The sequence below is a fragment of the Phoenix dactylifera genome, chromosome 9 (assembly GCF_051530095.1).
Source record: "Phoenix dactylifera cultivar Ajwa chromosome 9, Ajwa_hap1_PhDact_Kaust_v1.1, whole genome shotgun sequence".
Classification (NCBI taxonomy): Eukaryota; Viridiplantae; Streptophyta; class Magnoliopsida; order Arecales; family Arecaceae; genus Phoenix; species Phoenix dactylifera.
Window position 1 is genome coordinate 22,205,971 of NC_143198.1, and position 24,235 is coordinate 22,230,205.

General features: G+C 39.7%; 2 protein-coding genes and 1 long non-coding RNA gene across 8 annotated transcripts; 2 read left to right on the forward strand and 1 right to left on the reverse strand.

Moving 5' to 3' along the window:
* Positions 1-4,904: 4,904 nt before the first annotated feature.
* On the forward strand, positions 4,905-9,031 carry LOC103714841 (antimicrobial ginkbilobin-2-like protein). 6 transcript variants are annotated; one of them, XM_039119242.3, is made up of 4 exons: positions 4,905-5,869; positions 7,997-8,119; positions 8,396-8,529; positions 8,665-9,031. In XM_039119242.3, the coding sequence occupies exons 1-3, from the start codon at positions 5,041-5,043 to the stop codon at positions 8,524-8,526; spliced, it is 1,083 nt and encodes a 360-aa protein (XP_038975170.2). In that variant the 5' UTR covers positions 4,905-5,040; the 3' UTR covers positions 8,527-8,529; positions 8,665-9,031. The 6 variants fall into 6 exon arrangements, with proteins under 6 accessions (XP_038975170.2, XP_017700155.3, XP_088560557.2 ...); XM_017844666.5 differs by having other exon boundaries at positions 8,703-9,031; XM_088704431.2 differs by having other exon boundaries at positions 4,906-5,869; positions 7,970-8,119; positions 8,399-8,529; positions 8,703-9,031.
* Positions 7,573-13,041, reverse strand: LOC113463233 (uncharacterized). The gene is made up of 3 exons (XR_015968843.2): positions 12,868-13,041; positions 8,042-9,933; positions 7,573-7,930 (listed from the first exon to the last, which is right to left on the reverse strand). It is a non-coding gene; the product is annotated as an uncharacterized LOC113463233 (long non-coding RNA).
* Positions 13,042-17,546: 4,505 nt separating this feature from the next.
* Positions 17,547-23,055, forward strand: LOC103714842 (cysteine-rich receptor-like protein kinase 6). The gene is made up of 7 exons (XM_008802272.6): positions 17,547-18,627; positions 20,672-20,797; positions 21,131-21,264; positions 21,443-21,653; positions 21,975-22,212; positions 22,297-22,447; positions 22,518-23,055. Exons 1-7 carry the CDS (start codon positions 17,778-17,780, stop codon positions 22,866-22,868), a joined length of 2,061 nt encoding a protein of 686 aa, XP_008800494.3. The 5' UTR covers positions 17,547-17,777; the 3' UTR covers positions 22,869-23,055.
* Positions 23,056-24,235: the final 1,180 nt, after the last annotated feature.

The window sequence follows — 24,235 nt, forward strand, 5'->3', positions numbered from 1 at the left end:
AAAAAATAAGGCAGGGCAATTCTTATTCCCTAAATCTTATTTATTAAACATCAGAGGAAAAATATTTAGCTAAATTTGGGATAACCTCCGATAGGTTGTGCTTCTTTCTGAATTTTCAGCTGCTCAAATATTTGGTGGGATATTCTTGCCTAGTATTTTCTGATTAGCATTTTGAAGTCCATGGCAATTTTGGCCTTAACAACCCCAAAGTAGACTGATGAGACTGGACTCAATTGTCAATTACCAAAGCTTGAAGTATTTTCAGGAAGGCCAGTTATGGCACCAAGTATCAATACTTGTAAAATGTTCCGAAGTAATACAATTTCAGAGATACAAGAAAGGCTTCTTATTGACTGCATCAAGTGAGAGGCCACAAATTTCTATCATTATTTTGGCAGCAGACTGAACTTAAATTGCAAGAACCAAGCCATAAAAGCTACATATTTCATATGCACTAACATATCACAAACCACAAGATAGATTGGTTTTCTTAGAATATTGCATTGTAAGTCATATATTATTTTTATTAATTTATGAAAGCAGATAAATATAGAATATAAGAAAAATAGATGCTCGAGCATAGATAACTTATACCAAGGTTCTCGAACAGAAATTAGAATTATGACACGATGCTGCAAGCAATTTGCTAAAACTCACAATAATATTCTGCATGTGTTGGAATAAAAATCTTAACATCATCCAGATGTTCACACAAGAGTAAGTTGGCTAGAAGTGAAGCCTTTCTTGTTATCCAAGCTATAATTGATGAGCTATCCAACTTGCATCTTTTCTGTGTAGATATAGTCCTGGACAAATCTTTGTTGAAAAAGGCTATTGCCGCTAAGTGGAAGGCCATAAAGAGCGGGTCATCTTTGCCTACCAAAAAAACTTATGCTGCCTTGACTTCTCAAGCAGGTGGGGGCACAATTGAAGATCCTTGGGCTGAGCCCGAGGTGGAATTGTCCTCCCCGAGGACCAAAAGAAGATGGAGAGTGGCTTGGTGAGTGCCTTATTTGAGGGGGCCTTCAAGGGAGTCATTAAGGTAAGCTCCAAGCTATGGTCCACTAATTCCTTTCAACTCCGTCTCATCGCTAACCGTGCTGATATAGAAGAGGTACTGAACTCTCCAATAGTCTCCTCTGAAGCTCAAGCGAGCACTGCACAAGGCTGGGAAGAGGGTGGCAAGTCCGAGACCAAATTGAAGGCCATGGAACTCAAGTTGGAGGGTGTAGAAGGCTAGCTTGAGATAGATTAACTCCAAACTACCGAGGCTAAGAAAGGGCTGTAGGCAACTATGCCTGAGGAGAGGCCCTCCGAGCTATGGAGAAGTACAAGGCCTCGAAGGCCTATCAACAGGAGCTCACTGCAAACTTGGCTGACTCTTTTTTGCATGGCTTCTGTGATTGCAAGCACTAGATGGCGAGGGTCATCCCTAAGGTCGACCTAAGCTGCCTTAGCCCTATCACAGAGGATAGCAACGTTGGTGCTGAGGAGCTAGAGGAAGAAGCCAAAAAGCAGCAGGAGGGTGCTAAGGAGCAAGAGCAATGGAAAGAGAACACTACTGATCTCCTTCAGCCTATTGCTGACCTTCCTCTGCCTACTGCAATTGAGGATCCCACATTAGGCCCTAAGGAGTAGGCCTTCATGAGGTCTTCTTCTTAGTCTTCTTGGCACTGCTGCGGAGGCGTAGGATGAGGTGGAGGGTAGCTTCCTAAGCTAGGTGACCTTGCTGGAGGGATCGACCTAGTACAACTGAAGCACATCCAGCTTGACTTTTTTTTTGTAGTGTTTTTTCTTAATGAAGTCTTTCGTAAGGATGCTCAGTCATCAAGCTGACCCACTTTGTAATCAGAATCATTAATAAAATCAATCTTTTTGTTCATACCTCACTTTCTTTTTTGGATACTTGGATTTTCACTCAAGTGTCTGAGGTCATCTTATGGATGCCGAAGTTAGCACGGCTAAGCTGAAGTAACTTTAGGAACAAGCAAGCGCGTAATCATCCCGATAGGCATTTAGGTCGGCTCTTCTAAGACCAAGGTATGGGAGTGTCCTTCGTAGGTCGTCGGACATTTGCCCCCCTTTCTTAGCGCTATTAGGCCAAGGTTGGAGACTTCCATTCTTTATGGGCATAGGCTTGTAGGCCAGAAGTATCCGAAGATTTAGCTCTCTAACACCGTGGATTTGTATATTATAGACTCACAAGCTAGAAGTGCCTAGAGTTTTAGCTCCCCTGCCACGTTAGACTCGTAGGTCATAGATTCATTGGTTGGGTGTACCCATAGGTTTAACTCCTATGATTCCAAAGACTCATAGGTCATAGCTTCATTGGCCAAAAGTACTTAGAGATTTAGCTCTCTTAATGCTAAGACATGTATGTTGTCAATCAGTTGGCCAGAAGTATTCAAAAGTTTAGCTCCCATGATGCCAAGGACCTATAGGTTGTAGCTTCATGAGCGAGGAGTGCTCGAAGGTTTTGCTACCCTAATGCCAAGGACCCAGAGGTTGTCGACTTGTTAGAAGGGAGTACTCAGAGGTTTAGCTCTCATGATACTAAGGTCTGTAGATCGATAGTCTCGAGGATACATCCTACTTCTAATGCTTTGTAAGATGGTGTTTGAAGGAGAGTTGAAACACACTTTATTGACCATTAATAGTAAAAGATACAAAACTCAGTATTTACAATTCTTATTGATAGTACACTATGAGATTGTTAGAGTTCCAAGTTTGTGGTATAGGTGCCCTGTCCAACTTTGCAAGTCAATAGGTGCCAAGACTGACGACCTTGATTACTCCATACGGCCCCTCCTAGTTTGGTGCTACCTTGGACGTTCTACTTGTTCTATAACCTCAACCTTTTGGAGCATAAGATTTTCAGGTTGAAATAGCTAATCTTTAACTTGAAAATTGTAGTACTGGGCAAGTTGTTGTTGGTATGTTGCCATTGGGATCTAAGCTTGCTTTCGTATCTCCTTGAGCAGATCAAGATAAGCCCCGAGTTTGTCGGAGTTATTTGCTCATCATAGGCCTCTACGCTATGAGATTGTAAGCCTATCTCCACGGAAATGACCACTTCCATGCCGAAGGCAAGGTTTAAAGGTGTCTCCTCGGTTGGTGTCCATTGAGTGGTATGGTAGGCCCACAATATACTAGGCAGTTCGTCCTCCTATAGGCCTTTAGTTCAATCAAGCCTAGTCTTCAAGCCCTACAAAATAGAACAGTTAGTTACTTTGACCTCTTTGTTGGCCTATGGATGGCCGACCGAGATGAGTCGGTGGTAGATGTCAAGCTTGGCAAAAAAAATTTTGAACTGGATGTTGTCGAACTATCAGCTGAGCTAGTTGAATGAATGAATCAACCCTTAATCAAAATTTGGAGTACCAGAGTCGAGTAGCTTTTCTGAGAGTAGCCATAAAGCTTGGCACATGACTATGTCGGCCACTTCTTGTAGGACCATAAATGCCTTAAAGCTTTCGAGATGGTCCATCGAGTCTGAGGTTCCATCATAGATCTCAAATTGGATCATCTTGAATCTCCTTGTTCGAGGTTCCTCCATAATCTCCCTAGAGAAGGGGAGCTCAATCATCATCTCTAAATTATCCCCGGCTTCAGCTTTCTTCCCCTTCAATGCCTCATTTTTGTTGTTCATTTTCTCGATCCTATGATCAAGGTTCTTTCCTGGAAGGCTTTGCTGGCCGACATGATGAAGAGATGTTAGAGTTGGAGCCCATCTCAGAGTGGGAGCTCATGTGACTGTCTCCTCAGCCCCATCCAGAGTTCTTAGGGTAATGGTTGTTGTTCTACACCGGGCCGTGCTTGCTTGGTTGGCCCGACTGCTGTAGATTTTGCACCATCATCGTAAGAGCCTGCACCTGTTGCATAAAAAAGTTGAATTGCCCAGTGTTGACAGTTCTAGAGGCCAGCTGAGAGGACTAAGATCTTTGGACGCTGTGTTAGGTACTATTGGACTCCAGCTAAACCTGGTTAGTGGTAGATTGGTGGTTGCTCCTTTTGAATTTTATGGCTTTAGATCTCCTTCCTCTCATTTCCACACACGACACCAATCTATTGCTGCCAAAAACCTGACTTGACAAAGTTAGTAGAGCTAATGTTGGTGACGATGATTGGTCGGCATGGTTAAGGTTGGTATGTTGTTGTAGGATCCAACATGCGAGCAGAAAGACAAATAGGAGTTACCGAAACTCGTCCGATGAGGGGACCCTCTAGTGCCTAAGTTAGGCAAAGCTTTGGTGAAATATAATTTAAGAAAAAAAAGAAGAGATTAAGAATATGAGCTGCACGCTATGGGTAAGATGAAAGATCTTATACGTGGGGTCCCCTAGCCTAATTTATGTAGGGAGGAGGGCAAAAGTTCGCTACAATCTGACCACGATATTCTCAGACGAGCTATTACATTCTTTCTTGTCTACTATCCCAAGATTGCGTCAGGCTATAATAGTCCACGTTATTCGTTCGAAGATCCGTTCGAACATTGATCGTATGCATTACATGTCACTTAACCATTAGTCGGTCAAGCTGGCAGTTACAACTCTGGTGTGCATTGAATCCGAACCATATCACAACAAAACCTAAATATATACTAATTCATTTTTTTGGATATTATTATATAATTTGTTAGAAAAAATTATCTATACTATAATTATTTAAATCAAATATTTAAGAATATTATTTGTAATTTGAATTTGGAGTATTTAGTTACTAAGAAAAGAGGTAAAATCATTCGAATAAGCCCGAACTCACATTATTCATCGGTGCGTTGTATAACTACTCCCATTCTCTATCCTGCATGGTATATCCCAGCATCCAAAAGGGCCTCACAGCCGTCTGATCCCTATCACACCTCCACAACATAAACGGTCTATTTCGCTTAGATTGGTCAACCACTGATGGAGTTCAACCTTTCCTCCCAACGTGTCGTTTTAGACTCCACAGTTTCCTGCTTGAGTCGGCATCCAGTCTCCATTCTCCGATCATCTCCGTCTCTGTGAGTTCTCACCACAACCACAGCATCAATTCGCCATGTTCCCTTCTCTTCCTTCCTCTTCCCCGCTCTTCCTGCTATGCCCTCTGCTCTTCTTCTTCCTCCTCAACCACTCCCCTCTAGCCTCCGCCGGCCACCTCCACCAAATCTGCGGCAAGACCGGCAAATACACCACCAACAGCACCTACGCTTCCAACCTCAACCTCCTCCTCACCTCCCTCGACTCCAAAACTTCCCTCTCCGGCGGCTTCTCCAAAGCCACCGTCGGACAGATCCCCAACCGAATCTACGGCCTCGCCCTCTGCCGCGGCGACACCGATGCCTCCGTCTGCCGCTCCTGCCTCGACACCGCCATCGAGGACGCCCCCAATCTCTGCCCCTACTCCAGAGGCGCCATCATCTGGTACGACAACTGCCTCCTCCACTACTCCAACCAGCGCTTTCTCTCGACCATCGACACCTCGAACGAGATCTTGATGTATAACACCCAAAACATAACCGACCCCAGCCGGTTCGACAAGCTTGTCAACGTGCTCATGGGCAGGATAGCCGATTGGGCTGCCTACAACTCGACCGAGATGTTCGCGACCGGGGAGATGATGAACTCCACCAACCCTACTTCTCCGACGATATATGGGCTGGCGCAGTGCACTCGGGATCTGTCGAGGAGCCAGTGCCGGCGGTGCCTCAGCAGCATGCTTAACCCGATAAACCCCCTGTTTAAGGGGAGACAGGGAGCGAGGGTGCTTGGAGGGAGCTGCAATTATAGGTACGAGATATACTCCTTCTATGAAGGGAAACCGACGCTAAGGCTTCAGTCGCCGCTAGAGGCCGCACCAACACTTGTTACTCCGCCCGGAGAAGAAGGTAGGGGGAATATTGTCATTCTCAGCCTAGAGTTCAGTTTATGACCTACCCATCCGTTCTTGGTTTCAGAACTATGACTTCATCTGCAAATAGATAATATTTCATGTTTTCTTATATATTTATTATCCTATCAATTTGAGTCGTAAATGCATGCTTCTACGTAATTTTATTGATATGATTAACTTTGCCCTTGCCTGTTTTCTATCGTTTGCAAAGATATAAATTTGGAATTCTGTTTTCCAGCAAAATAAAGTTAGAACATGTTTTGTTATTTATTGAGATGTTTAGATCCAACATGTGTTTCAGCTGAAATTGCCTTTTATTCGCCCCATCAAATGTGTGTTTCATTGTTTTGTTTGTTTCTAATGAAGCAAAATTTCATTATTTATAATGCAATTTCTTAGATCAATTTTGGTCTCCTTCAATTCCTTGGCAATTTTCTGAATCTTTAGTCACACAACTATTCTGAAAGTATTACATGTGCACCTTTCAAAATTTTTAGTGGGATTCAAGCCTCTGAAATGTCTCCCATTCAGTAGGTCGTCGGATGCTTTGACTTGACCCTCTCCGATGCCCCACGAAAGGAGACCTTTCCGTCGACTATCTAGACAACTAGCCCACCTGAAAACGACGCGATTGCCATCCTTCTCAAAAGTCCGGTATCAGTCCGTCATCAATCTATCAATAAAAAATTACTCATGGTAGAATAAAACAATGAAGGACAAAGATCTTCTCAGCAGGACCCTTTTGAGACATTTAAGTCAACAATGCTTTAGTAACTAAGCTTGGCTGAGCCCAAATATACACCATAAATATCAGACAGTCAGACGATTGAAGTCTTCCGCACCCTCACAAATGTCTTATTTTCTTTGGTCATGCATACTTTTTTTTTTTTAGTGTACCGCCATTTCACCACATCAGTCATGAGGATGCCCAGAATAATCCCAAAGCAAAACCATGCACTGGACTTAGTACATTCAGTTTTTTTGTCCGGCTATTTTGTCATGCATACTTTAGTGACATGATAAAATGCCAAGAAATGGCACTATGCACTGGATTAAAATATTAGCATGTTAGGTGAAAACAGGGTATTCTTTTCCAACTGCTTTTCCTCTCATGAATTCATGTTCGTGTGACATCGCAGTAGAAATGGAAGATATTAATTGTGTACAGAAATGAGCGGGCGGACAAAAAGAAAAGGGGCTATTTTTAATGTGCCTACACCCAACAACCTATCTCTGTCTCCTCCCTGAATTGAAGGGAGCAAAACACATTAGATATAAATTTCAGTTATGGCATCTGAATCTTGAGAGCAACCACTTAATCCCTCATGTTTTGGGAAATCATTTAACCCTGTAAGGCAGAAATAAAAAGGACAAGCAACCAAGCCCACAAAAAACTGAAGTTCTCAAGAATAAGAATCTTACGTGTATGTGTATTAAACCTTAGAGAATTCTCCTTCAATATTAAGGATTAATCTAGAAATACATAAATTCTTGGTTGATCATGAATAAAATTTGAAGTGTCAGGTGACTTAAAGTAAAAGTAAAGATCACTTTTTCCTTGTTTACCTGCAGTATATAAAGTTAACAATTGTATATTAGCAACACAGCTAGGCACTATATGATAAGTGCTGTAATGTACAAGTGTTATTTCCACAAACCAGCCAGAGTAGCCATCTTTTTCTTTGAAGTATTGAAGGGTATTTCAACTAGCACCAGTTTATTCTTGTTTGATCAAAGATAGTTCGCGCTGTCATGAGTACACCAAATTAACACTCCCACAAAATCACTTTCTGGTTACTAAAATTGGGGCAAAGAAAAAAAACACTCGGATTCTTCTTAAACGGCTACCCTTCTTGAAACTGTATTTCTGCTTCGCACCTGATCTACTAACCCGAGGCACTCAAGTCAGTAAGCTTGCAATATGGTTTATAGAATAATTATTAAAAAATCTTTCCCACAAACCATTGGCCTTGATTTTCATAGGTGCCACAAACAAGTTTGAAACACAATAAAGATGCACTAATATGATGTACGTCTTAACCAACAGCTCCATGTCCTGATACCATCAATGTGTCATGTTGATATCAAAATACAGAAAAAAATCAGTCATTTATTGATGCAGGAAAGAAGACAAATGTCACAAGTATGGTTCTTGTGATTGCTATACCTCTAGTAGCTGCATTCATGCTGATCTCCGTAATTTGCATTTGCTTCTGGAGGAGGAAGCCAGTTGTAAAATTACCTGGTAAGTAACCCACGAATTAAATGCTTTCTTCCCACAAACCATCCAGCTCTTTTCTTTAAATTTTTGTTAGAGAGTTTCAGTAAGATCTACCAAGTCATCTCTTTGAGGGACAAGGACCTATTAATTGCTCTTGATCTAGAGCAGACTTGGTTTAATAGAGAAAAATTATTTTTGGAATTTTTTAGTCCAATTATCGCATCTTGTTATCCTTATTCCTTACATAAGATTCAGTAAGAAAATGTTTGACAATAGTTTCAAAATTTTGTGCTCTTTCAGTAGATGGGACTAGCCTAGAGGAGATTGCAAGTGCCAAGTCCCTATTACTCGATATACCTACACTACAAGTTGTGACAGCTAACTTCCCTGAAGAGAACAAACTTGGAGAAGGTAGCTTTGGTGCAGTTTAGAAGGTATGATGAAAGCCTATTGTGTAAACTTCTCAAAATCTAATCTTAATAGAACTGTCCTCCAAAATAAAGATTTATGACATGTAATTTTTATTTTTTTATCCAGATCAGTTCTATTTATATCTTTAATTTTTCCAGGTCTAGCTATTTCCTGTTAATCTTATAATTCTGTATAGGGACTACTACCCGATGGACAAGAAATAGCAGTGAAGAGATTATCAACTGGTTCAGCACAGGGATTTGGAGAGCTGAGAAATGAGCTAATTTTAGTTTCTAAGCTCCAGCATAGGAATCTTGTAAGGCTTCTGGGTGTCTGCATGGAAGAACAAAAGAAGTTGCTTGTTTATGAATATGCGCCGAACAGAAGCCTGGATACCATTCTCTTCGGTATAATTTCATCTTCCACAAATCTGACTGACCCTCTTTAGAAACTTGTGCTGTGACCATAATATAGTAGAGCTATAATTAATATCAATACAGAACCTAGAACTTTGATGCTTGTTTATATGTAGGCTCTCCTCTTCCAACTAAATCTAGAATTTGCATTTCTGTCTTAATCCTTCTTGTTAGTTTGGAAAAAACAAATGTCGGATCATCTTACATTCAACCAAGCCATAAAAGCTACCTATTTCATATGCACTAACATATCTCATAAAACAACAACCACAAGATATATTGGTATTCTTAGTAGATTGCTTTGTAAGTCATGTATTATTTATTCATTTATGAAATCAGACAAATATAGAACACAAGGCAACAGATACCGAAGCACAGATAACTTATACCAAAGTTGCCGAACAGGAATTAGAATATACGACAGGATGCTCAAAAAATTTGCTAAAACTCACAATAATTCTGTGTTGGACTAAAAATTTTATCATCATCCAGATGAGCACACAAGAGTAAGTTGGCTAGAAAAGAGACCTTTGGTGACAATTGACAATGCAGAGTTGTGAAATTTGAACTAATATACTCAGTTCCTCATTGATGCCTGCCTTCTGAACAAGTGTTTGGAGGTGCAACTAATATCATATACTCTAAGACAACAGCCTTTTCTAGAAGAAATCTATCCAATCTCATCTCATCTTTGCACCCTTTAAATTCCTCATTTTGATCACTTTTTTTGAGTTGGTTAAAAGCCACATATAATAGTTCTTGCACATCCTTTATCACATAGCTTATCTGATTGGGATCTTGATGCTGAGGGAAGCTGCAAATCCAATGATATAGTTAAGTGAGTTATACTGAAAGCAAACAACAATGAGATGGTAACAACATGAGATCACACAGTGAAAAGAGACAGACATGAATGAAGAGCTTCTCAAGGAATGGGGAAGGACAGAGCTGAAAGAAGCCATAGATGCAAACAAGGTCTTCACTGCTTAGTTCATAAGAAGAAGCAATTCCCTGAGTTCTTGCGATGGAAAAGGCAATATTCAGAATCAGCCTCTTCATATAGAGTGACCTTCTGATTAAAACAGAGAAACTAAGTAGTAATTATATCAAATCAGAGAATCAAAGACATTAAAAAGCTATGGACAATATTTTGGATATGAAATACCCATAAGTTGCTGCACACTCACTGAGAAACTTGTGAGAGATCTGATAGAGCTCAGTGTATTTGTGCTCAGGTTCAGAGCATTTCAGATGGATTGAAGAGATAAAATGCATCCTCTGATGATATCTCAATAAACGAGTCCTCGAAGACATATTCAACATGGTAAATGAAAGTCTGGAATTTTGAAGCAACTGTTATAATTTCATGGGCTGGCCAGCAATATATGATAGCTGATCTCTGAAGTTGGATGTTGAAAGGTAAGACCTTGATTGAGCTAAGAGATGGGCTGGTCTTGAGGCTCAAGGTTTCAAGGACCAAGCAATTTGCTAGTGTTAATTGGAGCGTATCTGCATGTAATTCTGCATGTGTGAGAGAGAGGGAACGAAGGTGATGGAAACCAGTAGGGATGGCAATTTTAGCTGACCCGTCAAATGCTTGACTGACCCAACCCGGCCTCCCAAATGAGGCAGATTTTACCCAACCCATTTAAACTCAGGATGCGTATAGGTTTTAGATACACTACTTGAAACGCTTTCGAATCAGGTATTGATAATGGTATGCCCTACCCCAGACCCAACTAGATGTAATATAACCATAATTCCCTCACCCCCCACCTCCCTCTGGTTCACTCGATAGACCGCCACAGCCCCGTTGACCACGATCATCCCTTACCCCCTTTACTTAGAAGTTTATTATTGTTGAAACTTAGAAAAATATATATATTCTATGAAAATCACAACATTCAATTATTGTTGTTTGTTTTGTTTCGAAGCCTTCAATTAATTTGACTTATGTATGAACTGTTTCTTATTAGAATATGTTATAGTTATTGATGTACACTAGGATTCTCTCTATCTGAATTAAAAATTGGGTCATAAAAGAATAAGCTATAAGATTCTTCCATTTATATAGCAGCTATAAGCTCATTAATTATAGCTATAAGCTATAATTATCCAACCCGACCCGACCAGATTCGAGACGGGTACGGGGTGGGTATGGGTATAGTGTTTTAATTAGGAGTGGGTATGGGTATTGACCGATCCGACTCATACCCAATCCATTGCCATCCCTAGAAACCAATTAAGTTGATATGAAGGCAGAAGTCACAATGACTCAAAGATGTCAGTGATTCACAGTAATATAAGTAGCTAGGTAATTTAAGCGAGCATGTAAATAGTTGGGTAATAGTCCAGGGGTCAAAGCCCATGGATAAGTCCAGATCAAGCTCTTGAACTCCCTTTGCTGCTTCAAAAGCTATCCAGTTCTCTATGTCAGGTAAAAACATATTGAGTGGACAGAAGAACAGGTCAAATCTCTTGACCCTGCTGCTCTTGTGGAGTTGTAGGCACTGATTGACAACTGCCACAAATTCTTCTGGTGTTTTGATATTTATGATTTCAGGGCTGAAGTTGATGGTGGTGGCTGAAACTGAAATGGATTGAAAGGATTGAAGAACAGTGTCAAGTAAGCTAGTGATCCTTTCCTGACCTCTCTCCGTAGTTTCTCTACTACCAAATAACTGAAGGATGCACTCCTCGTGCAAAGATGCCGTCTCTATCTATTAACTTAACTTTCCACCTAACGATGACTGTGTCAAGGGATGACCTTTAGGATGAAACTAATTTCAATCACAGTAGTGAGAAAAAAGTATGTTAAAAGTCGAGTACTAGGTAATTTTTATTGTCCTCCATGGACTTGGTTTTCAGTATGCTTTCCTCTGTGTGATTGTGGATTTGACACATTAGCATCATTAGAAAAGGTAAAGGAAAATATAAAGGTGATCTAGAATGTGGGGCTGATCTAGCTAGAGAAGATACCGATGGTCCATGCATAGTACTTCAGGAAAAGCTTTTGCAGTGTGGGAAATGGCTATAGTATTAGAGTTCACAATTAGCAACCATGAGTATCAACTAATACAGATTGCTTGTAAAAGCACTTAAGCACATCAGAATTTCAAATGCCATCAGATAGATACTCGTATGTGCAATACTCGTGATCTCTGAACTGCATTTTGGAAATGAGCATTATTGGTGGAAAAAGCCTTGGGTATAAGCTATGTTGGCACAGATAGCACTACCCACCAGTTTGGAAATTGGTGCAACTCAATTGTCTCTTAGAGGTCAGATTAAAAAGCTTATAAGTAGCCAAATCCCCAACGGCCGCATTTAAGTTTCCCCAACGATTTCTTCAGAAAAGATATAATCCCATCTTCTGAATTTTGTTTCTTATACTAATTACACCCTCATCTCTTCTCTTGCAAACCCATCTATAATTAATCAACTGTGAATTTTTGTTCCTGCATTATGCCCTCTTTTAAAATAATATGCAAAGTGTGAAATCTGATTGTTGTATCCAAGATATAAAATTTTGGTAATGGTTCTCCTGTATCAACTAGATTATGATGCTTCTTAAGCAAAAGATCATGCTTTAGATAAAAAATACTGGTAGTAGCAATGAACTAAAACTAATGTAAGCCGTTTCCTCAAAAAAAAAGACAAAAAAGAAGCAGCATTAGCTGGGAAGAGGAGAAGAAAGAATCAAAACTCACATCACAATGCACTAGTGATTTAGGAACTAATATGACCAATAAACAACAGCTAAAAGGATGCAGAAGTTACAAGATCTCACCGAGCTCGAACCCTGACCCTAGCACTAAGCTCTGATGTAAGGATGATCTCAAAAGAGGGATTTTTATTTTCAACTCCAACCCCAAATAAATTCCTCTCGCAAATTTACCATCATCATTGTTATAAAAAGAGGATAAAGGTTGGGGATAAAACAACCTCGTAGGTTCCGGCGTTCGAGGAGACGGAGGGGATGCCGCACGGCGGCGCGGAGACATCCTGGTCCCTTCTCGTCGGGTTCCAGGCCTTTTGATTTGGGTAGAGCGGCGGAAAGCACCGACACCGACTTCGTCGCCGTCGCTGGCGGAGGAGGGGGAGCAGGACGAGGAGGGATAAAGGGCGATGACCTACCTATAAGCTCTCTCTTATATTTCCGGTTTGAACTAGTCCCGGCAAGACGCAAGCCGAGATCAATTCAAATATTTGTCCAAGAGCACCAACACTGAAAGATAAAAAAAGGACTTGGAGTAAAATAAATATCATTTAACATAGGACCTATATTTAATTTTTTATTGATCAATACTTGAACTAGTTGCGTCATACAACATGCCGGGACTAGCTCAAATGTGACGTTAGAAAGTTAAACACAAAGTCTGCATTTCAGAATATTTAGAACAAGAAAATCAAGAATAGATGACGTCTATCTTCCAATGTATCAGGCTACATAATATAATTCTTCATTTAAATAAGACATTTTATTTGCTATTTTGATGAAAATATTTTTTTTTGATACATTTGATGAAAATATTTAAGGAGACTGACTTTACACATAGCTATGCAATGACATGTAATGAGTGTAACATACTTGAGATTTGCCATTGAACAGCTCATTGCTGCGTGCATTAACAACTAACAGATGTTAGAACTCCTCTCGATCAATTGCCAGAACTCCATAAAGTATTCTGTATGATTCAGAGTTAGAACCTTATGATCCTCCAAATATTCACATAAAGAGCGTTAGCACTAAGAGACGTCTTGGCAACAATGACAGTTGCCCATGTAGAACCATCAACTCAATGTTGTCTTTAGGTATGGCTTCTGATACTGAATTATATTGCACACGGTTGATGCTTCCCTTCAGATCAGCCTTCCGAAGGGTGATTGATTAAGTCTCTAAAACAACAGCCCTCTTGAGGAGAAACCTCACCAATCTCATTTCATTCATGCACCCATTAAAGTTGCTTAGTCTGACTGCCTTCATATGGTTAAAATGCGACGCCTGATGGCTCCTGCAAAGAGTTCATATATTTTGGATCTTTCGGTCTTGCAGGGAGTTGCAAGGATTAATAAAATAGTTGTCATGGAGAACTGTAAGATAGTGATTGGTGACTGTACAATACTAAAAACAGACCTACTTGAATGAAGATAATGAAATTCTAAGAATTTGGGAACAAAACTAATTGGAGCAAAATCCGATTCCGGCTCGAACTGTTCACCCAAACGGCCCCCTAAGAAAGCCGAAGTCTTAACCCAACGTATAGGAGGGCTAAGAGTGCGAGCGATACGACCACACATTATATGCGAGGGTAGTGATAACATGGACATTTTGTTTGTTTATACTTGATATTTATATACATCAACGTCATACTTTGAAGTTTCAATAGCATCAATATCTCCAAATTATATTTTATTCCAATGGAAATAACAGCAATTATTTGCAGAATATAGTTAGATAGATTAGATTTTTTTTTGGCATGGTAGAGGTGGAGACCATCTTAGAAAAATTCAATAAGATCTTTTACTAGCATTTACGAACAAAGATCAAGCGGAAGATTAATAAATTAAAAAGAGCAATGAAGCCTAGGCTCCTCTGCCTTCTAACTAGTCGGTGGCTAAGAGTGGTCCAAATATCCCATAGGAGGCGATGAAAGGCCTAGTTTCCGACGTGAAAATCTCGTGATAACAGTTGCTCAATTAGCTCTGATGATGATGTTAGCTAGATCGAGCATCTTGATTGGAGCTATCAGTCCTTCCCAAGTATCTTGATTGGTTTTATTTGAAAAAATCAAGCTGTAGTAGTTATTATTAGTTGTCATAATATAAAATAATAATAAATAGCGAGAGCAAAATAGAGATATCTTTTGTTTTAATGAAATCAAAGTATCAAATCTTTTTTATAGAGAGCAAGTAGACTTGAGTTTTAATTAAAAATGCTCTCAAATTGCAATATGCCACTTGTAGAGGTAGGTGCCAACTAAAAATGCTCTCAATTGTTATCTTATAAAAATAAGCACTAAAGTTTTAAAATGAGTTTATGGTCATTGTAGAAAGAGACTGATTAAATGGCAGGCATTGTTTGTATACCTATCGAATTTGAATATGTATTATAATGTAATGGGCGGCCTTTAAAGTCATTATATGAGAGTGGACGTGAAAGACCTTCTGAACACAAGACCATGCTCGTCTCAGTAGTCCGCTTACATCCTTTTATTCATCCATAGGTTCCTAAGCTCTCAGGCGTGACGCAAGAACCTCCATGGTCCCAGCCCATGCACGAATCCGTTGTCTGCACATATGCCTTCTTCGACCATTAGTCAACCGTTAGTCGCTCCACTTTTAAAGAAATTATGTGCTCTCCATCTCTCCTTGGTACAATTTGGATATTTTTATAAACTTTAGATAAAAAATTTATAGAATTCGTAGATTAGATGGTCTATTTAAACATTATCTTGCATCAACTAAATATAGGCCGATCCAAATTGGAAGAAGAAAAAGATCTTCAAAAGTTTTTTTTCCTCCTGCAATCTAAAGATTAAAATCCGAGTAAGATCTGGATAAATTTTTAGAAAATACGAGATAGATGAACTGTTAGACCTGATTCCTACAAAACTTTCAATCTAGTTATATAGAAATATTCAAACAAGCTCTAAATATTTTATAGTTTTATTCTTTTTAGATTCGTTAATGCTAAAAAGCAATTAGACTAACTAGGGCATAGTTAGTTCACCCCACAATGGAAACAAAAGTTTTCCATTGGAGCATGATCCTTTTCATTGCAAATGACAAGATTTGTGCACAAAACATATTGCAAGTAAGGTTGCATGAAAAAATAAATATTTAGAAAAAAAGTTCTCCGAAGCACTTCAAGACTTACTTTTTTTATTTTTTATTTTTTATAGATATATCCATATTAAAAATATATGAGCCATAACAAAAAAAAATATACTAAAATATCCAGCAGAAACAATTTCCTCCTCCTGTAGACAACACTCTTTGCTTTCACTAGACAACTGATCTATACTTCACCTGGTAAATGATTATTCCATAGATGAAGAATAAACCACGAGTACATGCTAGCTCAGGTACTTGCATATTTACACTTTGTGATCATTCTTTCTTTTGGCTTGGTTTTCTAGTCTCATATAACCTTATGTCACACGCCTTTATAAGATTAAATATGAGGCCACCAAAGTATGCCAGCCATGTCTACATGCAGCAGTCTTTGACCAGTGGAGAAGCATCAAAGGCCTACTGCTGATCTAACTCCAATCAATTTGTTGGTGCCAACAATATAAGCTTACTGTATTATAGGATTCCACGTAGTAATACTCGTCAAGAGTTGGTAACTGAGAGCCTTAGATATTTGGATGCCAACTTAGGAGGCTACAATGCCTAGTCAAAAGTGTCGCATCTAGAAGTCGCAGCTGAACTCTGGATTGGAACGCATTACTTTTACCCTGGACCAGTTGGGTACCTGTCACGGCGTCCTTATCGCCCACTGAAATTGGTTCTTGCGGCCCTACTTTCCAAGCACATGATCGCCCCCCACTTCACGAAGTTTTGACGGGTTCCATCCGTTTCTCATTGATTGTCCAAAAGCCGCCGACGTTGACCGACGACTTCTCCACTCCGGTCTAGAGGACCTCGCCCGCTTCCGCGAAGGCTGCGTACGTGGATTGGCTAACTAGCACGGCACAGGACTGCGACATATCATGTCCTCGTGGAAGCAATCGGTTAGCTTACACTTATCTGATTGCACACGGCCTCGTTTGCTTCCACAAGGACCGTTGATTGCACACGATTTAGCTCTTCAGTTTCACAAGGCTGAGAACGCCTGCCAATCGTATCCATCCATCCATCTAGTTATCTATCTATCTACAATGGAAAATCAACAATTCAAATGGATCTTTTGCTGTGATTCTAACGCAAGTACAACAAAATGTATAAATATAATTTAAGGATAGCAAGCAACCTTGCATTTGAAGATGTATAATTTAAGAATGGTAAGCAACCTTGCATTTGAAGATGTATTGCAGCTCAATTTGCTCGCAACTATAATTAAATGTAATTGAGCCGCGTACAATTGAATTTACTCTATTTGGAAGGTTGTTGGTGATACTATAAGTTAAAAAAAAATTATTTGATCGGATGCATTTATAAGAGATGCAGTCATAGATGGCAAAATCTCCCTTTGCAATTAAACAATTATACTTTTGAACTTAGTTAATTTATTTAATATAGTTGTGCAATAATAATTTTGTGTTTACCAATAATCACTCCAAACTTTACAATAATTATTATATGACATTAAAATCTCAAAAATTAAAATTAAAACCACAAAAAAAAAGATTCTGCAGGATAGCAAAGTCAGATCATTATGTTTATTCTCAAAAAAATATTTCGTAGACGAGAAAAATAATCTTTATAAGATCATTATTTGCCATCATAGAACATAATAGACAGCACAGAAGGATATTATTGCTTATCTTATTTCTTATTAATTCAAATATTACTTTTAATGACTAATAAAGTAATTTAATTTATTTAAATTATCTATACTATAATTATTTAATTCACTATTTAAAATTATTATTCGTAATTTGAATTCAGAATATCTCACATTCTTTATCCCGCATGGTATATCCCCAGCGTCCGAGAGGGCCTCACAGCCATCTGGTCCGCATCGCACCCCAACAACATAAGCGCTCTATTTCGGCTGGACTGGTCGGTCGCAGCACAAGGGGAATTCACCGTTCCCTTCCCTCGGTTGGCATCCAGTATCCATTGTCCGATCATATCATCCTCTCCGTCTCTGGGAGTTCTCACCACGACCATAGCATCAATTCGCCATGTTCCTTTCTCTTCCTTCCTCTTCCCCGCTCTTCCTGCTATGCCCTCTGCTCTTCTTCTTCCTCCTCAACCACTCCCCTCCTGCCGCCGCTGACCCCCTCGACCAAATCTGCGGCAACACCGGCAACTACACCACCAACAGCACCTACGATTCCAACCTCAACCTCCTCCTCACCTCCCTCGACGCCAACACTTCCCTCTCCGGTGGCTTCTCCAACGCCACCTTCGGTCAGGTCCCCAACCAAATCTACGGCCTCGCCCTCTGCCGCGGCGACACCAACGCCTCCGTCTGCCGCTCCTGCCTCGACACCGCCATCGTGGATGCCCCCAATCTCTGCCCCTACGCCAGAGGCGCCATCATTTGGTACGACTACTGCCTCCTCCACTACTCCAACCAGCGCTTTCTCTCGACCATCGACACCTCGAACGAGATCTTAATGTATAACACCCAAAACATAACCGACCCCAGCCGGTTCGACAACCTTGTCAACGTGCTCATGGGCAGGGTAGCCGACTGGGCTGCCGCCAACTCGACCGAGATGTTCGCGACCGGGGAGATGATGAACTCCACCAACCCTCCTTCTCCGACGATATATGGGCTGGCGCAGTGCACTCGGGACCTGTCAAGGAGCCAGTGCCGGCAGTGCCTCAGCGGCATGCTTAACCCAATAAACGCCCTGTTTAAGGGGAAACAGGGAGCGAGGGTACTTGGAAAGAGCTGCAATTATAGGTACGAGATATACTCCTTCTACGAAGGGAAACCGACGCTAAGGCTTCAGTCGCCGCTAGAGGCCGCACCGGCACCGGCCCCCCAAGCGCCTCCACTTATTACTCCGCCCGTACAAGCAGGTAGGGGGAATAAGATTGTTATTTCTAGCACCATTGAACTTAGTTATAACTAGAGTTCAGAATTCTGACTTTATCTGCAAATAGATCAGCCTTTCCAGTTCTACTGTTTAATATTTCATGTTCTCTTATCTATTTATTATCCTATCAATTTGAGTCCTGAATGCATGTTTCTACATAATTTAATTGATATGATTAACTTTGCCCTTGCCTGTTTTCTATTGTCTGCAAAGATATAAATTCGAAATTCTGCTTGTCAGGAAAATAAAATTAGGACATGGCTTGTTATCTATTGATATATTTAGATCCAGAATGTGTTACCGCTGAAATTTTGGCTTTTCTTGCCCCATCAAATGTGGGTTTCATTGGATTATTTGTTTCTAATAAAGCAAATTTTGATTACTTATAATGAAATTTGTTCCATTTATCAAATGTGCGAATTCATTGGGCTATTTGTTTCTGATAAAAAACAAACTTTGGTTACTGGTAATAGAATTTCTTAGATCAATTTTGGTCTCCTTCAATTCCTTGGCACTTTTCTGAATATTTAGTCACATAATTATTCTGAAAGAATTACATGTGTACCTTTCAAAATTTTTACTGGGATTCAGGCTTCTGTAGAGTCTCCCATTCAGTGGGTCGTCGCAGCTTGACTTGAGCCTCTCCGATGCCCCACGAAAGGAGACATTTCCGTCTAGTATCTAGACAACTGGCCCGCCTGAAAAATGATGCGACTGCCATCTTTCTCAGCAGTGCCGTATCAGTCCGTCATCAATCTATCAATAAAATATTACTCATGGTAAAAATAAAACCAAGTCTAGAAGAGATGAGGACGTGCCCTTTCGAGGCATTTAGCTCAAAAATATCAGACAATCAGAAGATTGAAGTCTTCCGCACCCACACAACCGTCTTTTTTTCCTTGGTCCCACATACTTTTTTCTTTGGGTACAAAGTCCCACATACTTTAATAACATGATATAATGCCAAGAAATGGCAGTATTCCCGGGACTAAAATATTAGCATGTTGTGAGAACACGGTTTTCTTTTCCCACTGCTTTTCCTCTCGTCAATTCATGTTCTTGCGACTACGCGTTAGAAACGGAAGACATTAAATTGTGTACAGAAATGAGTTGGGGGGACAAAGAACAAGCTCTCTCTGTCTCCTCCCCGAACTGAAGGGAGCAAAACACGTCAGATATAAATTTCAGATTGGCGTCTGAATCTAGAGAGCAACCACTTAATCCCTCATGGTGTGAGAAATCACTTTACCCTGTAAGGAAGGACTAAGAAGGAAAAGCAACCAAGCCCATAAAAAGCTGAAGTTCCGAAGAATAAGAAACATAGGTGTATGTGTATTAAACCTTAGAGATATCTCCTTCGATATTAATGATTAATCTAGAAATACATAAATTCTTGGTTGATCATGAATAAAATTTGAAGCACCTGGTGACTTAAGGTAACAGTAAAGATTAGCTTTTTCTTGTTGGTCTGCAGTATAAAAAGGTAACAATTGTATATTAGAAACACAGCTAGGCACTAATGATGAGTGCTGTAACATACAAGTGTTATTTCCACAAACCGGCCGAAGTAGCCATCTTTTTTCTTTAAAATATTGAAGGGTATGCCAACTAGCACCAGTTTCTTCTTGTTTGACCAAAGAAAGTTCACACCGTCATGAGTACGCCGAATTAACACTCTCATAGGATCACTTTCTGATTACTAACCTTGGGGCAAAATAATAATAATAATAATAATAACAATAATTGTACTTGAATTCTTCTTAAATGGCAATCCTTCTTGAAACTATGTTCCTGCTTCACACCTGATCCACTTACTCGAGGCACTCCAGTCAGCATGCTTGCAAAGTAAGAACCACATGGTTTATAGAATAATAATTAATAAAATTTTCCCACAAACCATTGGTCTCAATTTCTATAGGTGCCACACACACAACAAAGATGCACTAATACAGCTCCATGTTTCGATATCATCAATGTGTGATGTTTGATATAGAAATACAGATAAAATCAGTCATTTATCGATGCAGGAAAGAAGAAGAATGCCACAGGTATAGTCCTTGCGATTGCAATACCTCTAGTAGCTGCATTCTTGCTGATCTCGATAATTTGCATTTGCTTCTGGAGGAGGAGGAAGCCAGTTGTAAGATTACCCTGTAAGTAACCCATGAATTAAATGCTTTCTTTACAAATTATCCAGCTCTTTTTAAATTAAGTTCTACCAAGATGGGAAAGGATGAAATATTAGGTGAAGTTACTGCAGGAGTTAGACCTGAAAAGTTTACTATAAGCGATAAGTCATGCGTTGCTTGATTATTGATTTCAATGGACATCAATGAGCCTGTAAAACTAAAGCAGACTTGGTTTCATTAAGCAAAATTATTTTTGGAAATTTTTCTCCAATTATCTCATCTTGTTACCCTTATTCCATACATAAGATTCAGTGCGAAAATGTTTGACAATAGTTTCCAAATTCTGTGCTCTTTCAGTAGATGGGACTAGCCCAGAGGAGATTGCAAGTGTGGAGTCCCTATTACTTGATATATCTACACTACGAGCTGCGACAGCTAACTTCTCCGAAGAGAACAAACTTGGAGAAGGTGGCTTTGGTGCAGTTTACAAGGTATGATGAAAGCCTATTTTGCAAACTTCTCTAAATCTAATCTTAATAGAATTTTCCTGCAAAATAAAGATTTATCACATGTACCTTTATTTTCTTTATCCTCATCAGTTCTATTTATATCATTAATTTTTTTTTTCTGGTTCTGGATATTTCCTATTAATCTTGTGATTCTGTACAGGGACTACTACCTGATGGACGAGAAATAGCAGTGAAGAGGTTATCAACTAGTTCTACACAAGGATTTGGAGAGCTGAGAAATGAGCTAGTTTTAGTTGCTAAGCTCCAGCATAGGAATCTTGTAAGGCTTCTGGGTGTTTGCTTGGAGGAACAAGAGAAGTTGCTTGTTTATGAATATGTGCCTAACAGAAGCCTGGATACCATTCTCTTCGGTATAATTTCATCTTCCACAAAAATCTGACCGGCTCTCTTTAGAAGCCTGTGCAGTGACCATAATATAGTAGAGCTATAATTAATGTTAATATTGAATCTAGAACTCTGATGTTTGTTTATATATAGGCTCTCCTCTTCCAACTAAATCTATAATTTGCATTTCTAGGTTAACCCTTCTTCTTAGTTTAGAAAAAAGAAATGTCCGATCATATTACATTCAGCCCCTCTTCGGGCTTACTCTATTATGTGTGACCTTAATTGAGTATTAAGGTTTTTTTTTTTGAATGTAATTAATTGACATTTAAGTTTATATGACATAGATCATATAAAGCGCGAAGAGCTAAATTGGGGGCGAAGGTACAAGATCGTTGGTGGGATTGCTCGAGGCCTGCTATACCTACATGAAGAATCTCAGTTAAAAATTATACATCGGGACTTAAAAGCTAGCAATATCTTACTGGATGCAGAATTGAACCCAAAGATTTCAGACTTTGGTTTGGCTAGGCTTTTTGGTGGAGACCAAACTCAGGGCACCACAAGCCGAGTTGTTGGAACATTGTAAGTAGAAATCTTGAATAACCTATGCATTCTAATCATGGTTTATTATAGAGCATTTTAAATATTCTACTCATTTTGTTACAGTGGATATATGGCTCCAGAGTATGCCATGCGCGGGCACTATTCTATCAAGTCAGATATATACAGTTTTGGTGTTCTTGTTTTAGAGATCGTGTCTGGAAGAAAGAACACTAGCGACTCTGAGTCTGAATCTGCTCAAGACCTACTGAGCTATGTAAGTTTTCAATTGTATAGATATAAATATAGTTCTATCTTAAATGACTGAAAAAATTCACTTCATGCAGATTTGGGAGCGGTGGACGGTAGGAACAATTTTGGAGATATTGGACCCATCCTTAGGCAACCATTGCCCAAGAAGCGAAGTGCTAAGATGCATTCACATTGGATTATTGTGTGTCCAGGAAAATCCATCTGATAGACCCACCATGTCACAAGTTGTTGTGATGCTCAACAGCAACTCCGTGTCTCTCCAAGCTCCTTCTAGACCGGCATTTTGCATCGGAAAGAGTAGCATGGACTCAAATGCTTATTCAAATGAATTTAATTTATCTGGAGGTGCAACTGACCGATCTTCGGGCAAGTCAATACCAATGTCACCAAATGAGGTCTCGATTTCAGAACTTGAACCTAGGTAGGTATAATAAGGTAAGAAGAAGAAGAAGGTTGACGAATATCTTGAATAATTAGTTTTTCTTCGAAAAAACTAAAGGCTTTATATCATGGATGTAACACATGTATTTTTGCTCAAACCCTCAGAAATACTAGAGGGGCAATGTGTATGCCTAATGTCTACCCATTCTTATAAAGAAATCTTTTGCTTGATTTTTTTTGCTATGTTTAATTACAAAGGACTATGATCCAATCATCGTCCTAGCAATCCAGGGCCTTGGGACGAGTGGATTGGAACAGACCTAAATGTTGATATTTTTTGCATAAAATGGCTATCCTAGAATTTGAACCCATATCATTATGCATATCAATCCAATCCTTTTACCTTTGGGGTTGAGGTTGTATCTTTGGCACGAAAGAAGGTTTGATCTCCTTTCATGACAATAACCTTTTGAACACCCATTTGGTTTTGAGATCCGTGGGAAGGAGACGGGAAAGGTAGACCCAATGTGATGGTTTCCTCAGTCTTTATTTTTTGTTTTGTTTTGTTTTTTTTTGCATCTGAACTCAATGGTCGAACATAAACAAGGAGAGAGGAGAAGCTTTCCATCCTCACTTGTTCTCCTCCCTATATTATAGCATTTATGCTAGAGGCGTACATGTGTTCAGGGAAAGATGCACACATATCAAAGCACAAGTATAACAGCGACACATGAAGGTTATGCTTATGAGATTATATGCAGGTGTGCATAAATCATAATGTTTTAGGATTGTGGTTATGCACGAGATATGACTAATTCCATTTGCAGGATTATTATCGATGCATGCTAGAACGGCCACTAGGGTGCAGCCAGATGTAGATACATGATTGCGGGCATGTGCATAAGTGATCATGTAGTAGGTTCGAGGTGCAATGCAAGCACACATCAAGTGAAACTTGAAAAACGTGGCCATTGGATATCCGTTGCTTCTAGTTAGATGTTCGATGGAATCTTGGCTTGATGATGAAGTAATCAATGACGAGAGGTAGTGTTGAAGTTGTGGTCAACCTTGACGCATGCTAAAGAGGACAGGCCGATGAGGAGCCACTCGGTGAGAAGTTGCTTCATCAGCGCGTACTTTACAATGAGGGGAAGGGTTGGGGGCTCATCCTGAGTCATAGTTTGGCTAGGATTATATTCATATTTATTTGTATGGTACACCAAAGTAGTCCAAAAGGGAAGATAGATGTTGTATGGGTTGAAGAGTTGCATGAGACGATGAAAATGTGCAAAACATCTTGAAATTAAATTCAGATGTTTATAAAAACCTCTAGAAAATTCTTTATTAATATGGCCAAATAACTCTAGAAATGTTCTAGAACTGTTTCTAAGGCCTTATATACCTGTGAGAG